The following is a 6,000-nucleotide window of genomic DNA, read 5'->3' as shown; positions in this document are numbered from 1 at the left end:
AACTTATAAAGGTGCTTGGTAACCATTTGGACACAGATGCGTCTAAATTAACATTTAATGTATGCATGTGCAAAGATGCATATCAATGAATAATGCATAGTAATAAACAGCTTGGTGATTGGGTTTGGTTCGGAGCGATATTGCATATGGATTAGCCTTAAGGACCCAGACTGGAGGTGTTAACAACGTGTATCAGGAGGAGACAGCCAAGCTAAACCTATTGTGTGCTGCACCACTTACCTTTGTGATAAAAATGTCTCTCCTCCCACGTACACAGCCTCAGCCGGACTCGCAGAGCCATTCGGTGTACTCTGCTGAAACAAGCCTTTCGGAAATGACTAAGGCAACTCTCCCTCCGCATCGTCAGCTGCTGGAGTGGTTTATTTAGGTACAAACCTGAGAGAATAAGTTAAAAAAAAAAAAAGAACCCTGACACATGCAGCTGTACCAGCCCCGAGGAGCAGGAGGGTGTGTTAGAGCCCAGCAGCTCATGAGGGGCGCTTTGGGGTGGGGTGGGACATGGCTGTGAGCCCCCCCGGGCCGGCTGCCGGGGCCGGGCGGCGGGTGGTGCTGAAGGGACAGCGACCGCGGCGCGGCCCGGGGGGCTCCCCCGCCCCGGCTCCCCCGCCCCGGCTCCCCCGCCCCGGCTCCCCTGCCCCTCGCTTTCTCGCTCTCTGCCGCTTTGCCTCCGTCTCCCAGCATGGGCAAGAGCCGGGGAGGCAAGGGGCTGCTGCTCTGTCTCCTCTAGAAAGCTGCATTCAGCCGGAGCCGCCTTTGGCTGCCTCCCCTGATCCCCCGCAGGGAGGGACTGGGGGCTTCTGGCACTGCAGAGGCTTAATTGACTAGCAAGGTCACTAATTTCGGCTCCTGGAGGTAAGTCCTGGTTAACGGCTCATTTTCCTCCCTCCCTCGGTTCCCACATCCCTCTCCCATCTGTCTGTCTCTCTCCAGTGCCATTAATCAACCCCTTTCCCCCCTGAAGAGGCTCTACCCGAGGCACGGCACTAGCGATGCCCCAAAACCCAGAAAGATGAGTCAGCATTTTGCCTCCCACTAACCCAACCGCGATCTCCCATCCTATCCCCGCCCTCCGGCTCCGCTGCTTTGAGAAAGATGAGGAACAATAGGATTCCCGGAGCACTCCCTGACTCCTCCATTGCAGGGCTAGGGGAGGAAGGGGAAAGGGCGGTGGGAGGAAGGAAGAGATCCTTTCTCCCCTGCCTTGGGAACACGCCTCCAGAGCAGCCGGAGGTGAAGGGGGTGCTCGGTCCCCATCAGCCTCTGTGCAACTTGTAGCAATAGCAGCACGCTGCTGGGGAAGGGGAGGGGGGGAAAGGGTGTGCGTGATGGGGGCTGTTGCTCCAACCTGATCGAGTCTATTTGCCAATTCACCAGTCGCATCACTTCCGGATCAGTCCTCAGTTTCTGCTGCAGAGTGAGGATTTTTTTTTTTTCTCTCCTTTTCCCTCCCTCCCTCCCCATCTGGATGCTGGGAACTTGAAACCTCCTCCCTCGATTGCAGCAGGATCTGCCCCAACCTTCCCTCAACTTTGCACTGCATCAAAGAAAACAGAGCGAGCCACAGGCTATATCGTACCGATGGGGGCAGGGGATCTGCCAGGCACAGCCCTTTGCAATTGATGTTGCCGTATCTCTAGGACCCAGAGCGATCTCTTTTTTTTTTTTTTTTTGTCTCTCCTCTTTTCGTGTGCGTGTGTGTGAGGGAACCTCCTAGTTACCGCTGTTATTATTTTCCCTTAGCAGGTAGACCACACAAGCCATGGCTGAGAGGAAGCAGTCTGGCCGGCAAGGCGAGGAAGAAGAAGTGCCAGCCTTCTTCAAAAACCTGGGCTCGGGCAGTCCCAAGCCCCGGCAGAAATTCTGTGGCATGTTCTGCCCAGTGGAAGGCTCCCTGGAGAACAAGACCATCGACTTTGACTCCCTCTCGGTGGGCCGCGGATCTAACAAAGTCGTGGCAAAGCAGAAGGATGTTGCCCACCTGAGTCCGGATGCTCAGTCCGTCTATTCCAGGCAGAGCGGGAAGGGAGGGGAACCATCTGTTGATTTCTGGAGAAAGGTGGAGATCAGGAGTGCCACTGGGAAGGAGGCGCTGCAGAACCTGAATGACAAGGTGGGTGCATATATATGTGTGTGTGAGAGATGCAACTTGAACGCGCGAGAGGCTGCAGAAGGGATGTATCCTTTCCACCTAGCAGTTTCTTGCTTTTATGTCACTTGCATGTACGTGGCAGCCAATATATTCCTCTAAGAAGCAGTATCTCTAGTAGAGCCTTCTTGCCAGACCTCTAATGCTATCCGTGTGCTCTCTGCAGGTGTGTGTGTATGTGCACAGGGAGGAGGGCAGAAGAAGAAAGGAGCCCCCGCACCCACAAACACCCTCCCTTTCCCCGCCCTGCCTTCCTATTTGGTGATAGGGAACGACTTTTTTGTCTCTTAGGCGATTCCCCCCAGCACAACGCACAACGGTAGCAAAATGCCCCACCCAGCTAGTGAATGCAGCTCACGGGAACAGAAATGCAATTGTTAGCAAAAGAGCATCAATGAGCCTCCACCTACAGGGAGCAAACCCCTGCAGGCTTCTTCCAGGGGAAACTCCTACCCCCTCCTCCCAGGGGAGGACAGACCAAAGTGACCCCTGGGAGCTGTATTTCAATACCGATTTTGATCTAGGCCTTTGGCTACGGTAGGAATTTTTGCCTCAGGAAGATCTGGGACTTTCACAGGAATGTGGCATTCTCTTAGAAACCCACTGAACTCCTCCCAGTCTTTTAAGACTCCTGAAGCTGTTTTCTCACTCTCTATATGTGTCATGGTGTAATAAAGCCAATACTCTTCCTGAGGCAAAACCCATTCAGCCCCTAGGTCTAGCTGACCATGCACATTTGCTTTCCTCAATAAATAGATTTAAGCACGCTTTATTCAGATCTGAGCCATGAAATACTCTGTGCATTCCTCTGACAATGCTGGCACCTATGCGCAGGCTGGAAGAGCAGAAATGAATGAAGCACCAACCAGCAAGCTGATAAACTTCTAGCATACTGGGAAAGAGTTTCTGTGAGTGGTGTCCCAGTGGGTTTATGGAGCAGTCCGTCCTTCTGGAAACTGTTTCTAGGATGTGCCTCCTGATTTTTACTAGTAGTATGGATTGCATAAACAAGGCAGAAGTCTGCGTGGAATTTATAATATGGGCCTGTTCGCCACTTTCTCCTGCTTTGAGAAAAGTGAACTACTATTAGGAGTATTACTGGGGGCTCATCCTCCCCAAATCAGACCCTGCTCTGCTTCTTTCTACCACAGTAACCTAAGGGTTCCATCCAGCCGTATTTGCGTGCGTGAACAACTGCTGTTTACGATGAGATCCGAAAGGTAGGCCCTGATTTTCAGAAGTGCTATGCACTGACCTTTAATTAGGAGTGGGATATGCTCCATGACACTTCAATCCAGATTTGTCAAACCCGAACAAAAGTTTGCGATTGCAGATGCCTATGGTTTGATTTGACCATGTTGAAGTCCCTACTAATTGAGTAACTTTCCATGATTAATTAGTCTTGTTGGACTAGCCAAGGTGCATCTCAAGAGTAAAGGGCATGCAACTTTTCAGCTTGGGGAGTCAAAAGTTTTGCAATTCAGGACATTTTCAGGACTAATTTTGGACAATTTGATGCGGTGATGTCCTGCAAGACACAAGTATAAACAGTTAATATATTAATTCTGCAAAGATTAATTATTTTGTGATTGAAAGGTACCAGCATCATAAAGAAGTGTAAGTACAATATGGTGGAAGATCAGAAGTCCACACAGAATATAATCACATTTTTTAAAAAGTGTGGGGTTTGGTTCTGTTTTTAAAGATTGACGTATAAATGTTAACCGAGGGTATGAAATAATGGAATAGTGCAAAACATCTGAGTTGTTTCGCATTAGCTTTACGTGATGCTGACACCAATGGATTGTGTTGTGAGGGGTTGTGAGCATTTGGGTAAGTGCAGTCTTTTATTATAAATGTCTCGTTATGGATTGGCACTTTATTGCAGGAGCATTTTAGCTTTGATGGTTTTCCAGCTGATGGCATCTAGAGCTTGAATCAATGGTTAGATTCTCAGCAGGTAAAACTGGCTTTACTTCAGTGTAGTTAATAGAAATGTGTTTATGATGATAATCAAAGCTCAAAGTATTAAAAAAAAAAAAAAAGGTAAGGCAAAATAATGTTGCAGGAAGTGGCATTAAAGGAAACAGTGCATTAAAATAATTTCAGATAGGAGTTAAAAGACTTCTGAAGTTTTGCAACTGAATTTGGCCCATTATTTTCAAACCTCTGTCTTAAGAATTTAGTAACACATCTGAAAGAGGTTCTCCCTGGATAGACACAGTTTCCATGTGATAGGAATCTAAATTATAGCGGAAAGGAACAGGATGCTAATTTATAGGATCCTGAATTTATAACTTGCATAAATTATTTCACACTAGATTACAAATCTTACTGCTGCTTTTTCTTTAGCTTGAGGCTGACAATAGTTGCAATTTTTGTCAATCCATGTAACAATCATCACACAGGATGGTCGCTGCTCTGTTTCAGCAACCAAAGGACCACATTGTGAGCTGATGGGAATGGGTGCCGATCAACTGGAGGCAACAGAGATAGGTGGAAGTATTTTAGCCAGTGATTGGATCTAATGTGGGTTTAAAACACGATCATCCCTTCTGTCACTATATAGAAAGATCTTGTATCAGTCTCCACTGAAATAATTAACAAAGCAAGATGGATGAGCTATTTTTTTATTTTTCTGAGGTCTTAACTGTCCAGAGGATAAAAACAAAAGGAATGTAATTATTCCACGTTAAATTGCAATATATTGTTCCGCAGGCAAAGATAAGGGTAATCAAATCTCTTTGTGTCTATGCTGTCTAGGGTATTCTATAGGCATCTATCATGGCCTTGCTTTATTGCCTCTGGGCCATGCTGCCTCATAATTCAGGGTTAAGATCATCTCTAGAGGCACCGGGAAGGCTCTCTATCTTAGTTTAAGCAGCTCTTTACAGTTAGGCCTCTGGAGGCAGTGTGACCTATTCAACAGGTCTGCAACTCAGCAGATCTGAGGCAAGCTCTGCTTCTTCCCTGCTGTCAGGCCTGAGAGAAATAACTGTGCTTCTCTTTCCCATCTTAAACTTTGCCATCTTCCCCGTTTAGACTGTTAATGCCTGGTCCTGTTCAATGTCTGAGCACTGCTCAGTGCTTTGAGGTCCTGACCTTGGCTGGGCCATCGCTGTAGTCTAAGAACCACCGAAGTCATGTTCAAACCCCGGATTTTTTGAATGAGATAATGAACGCTTGGCCTGGCTTTCATGAATTGCTGTGCACGTGCAAGCCCGCTTCCTACAGTGGGGTTTGGTATTCGGATAGCATCAGGACAAGGACCTGTGGAACTTACTCATAGCACTGCTGTGTAGTAGTCAGTGTAGAAGCTGCAAGCTGCCTTGTCTCGGAGCAGGGGGACTGGTAAAATGGCTTCCCAGGGTATTAGTCCTCTGTGCCTTAGATGAACAGTCTTGAGACATGTGCATTCATCTGGATTTTGAAAAACCTTGGCCATTGTTTGCTTGACCTGTGTGTATTTCCAAGATTTCCCATGTGTATAATTGGTATTCCTTCTGTCTTGCTCATCTGTTGAGATTCTTCGGGACAGAGATGTGTCGTGGTTTAGCCCCAGCTGGCAGCGAAGCACCATGCAGCCACTCACTTGCTCCTTTCCCTCCCTGGTGGGATAGGGAGGAGAATCAGAAGAAAAAGGTAAAACTCCTGGGTTGGGATAAGGACTCCTGGGTTTACTAGGACAGCAAAGGGAGAGGAAAAAACAACAATACTGATAACAGAGTACACAAAGCAGGTGACACACAATGCAATTTGCTCACGACCTGGGTCCCCGAGCACGGATCCCTCTTCCCTGGCCAGCTCCCCCCTGATAAACTGAGCATGATGTC

General features: G+C 47.9%; 1 protein-coding gene across 2 annotated transcripts in view; it reads left to right on the top strand.

Annotated features, from left to right (window-relative positions):
* The first annotated feature begins 542 nt into the window (after positions 1–542).
* Positions 543–6,000, top strand: part of DPYSL2 (dihydropyrimidinase like 2) — a 55,734-nt gene continuing 50,276 nt past the window's right edge. Inside the window, exons 1-2 of one of the 2 annotated variants that reach the window (XM_075736835.1) lie at positions 543–873; positions 1,762–2,131. In XM_075736835.1, coding sequence (XP_075592950.1) covers positions 1,781–2,131 — 351 coding nt within the window. In that variant the 5' untranslated portion in view covers positions 543–873; positions 1,762–1,780. Of the gene's footprint in view, positions 874–1,418; positions 1,436–1,761; positions 2,132–6,000 lie in introns of those variants that run through there. The other variant, XM_075736836.1, reaches the window with a different exon arrangement.

This window comes from Balearica regulorum, chromosome 27 (assembly GCF_011004875.1).
Source record: "Balearica regulorum gibbericeps isolate bBalReg1 chromosome 27, bBalReg1.pri, whole genome shotgun sequence".
Taxonomy (NCBI): Eukaryota; Metazoa; Chordata; class Aves; order Gruiformes; family Gruidae; genus Balearica; species Balearica regulorum.
The sequence above is the reverse complement of the archived record's forward strand: the minus strand, read 5'-3'. Positions and strand labels throughout refer to the sequence as shown.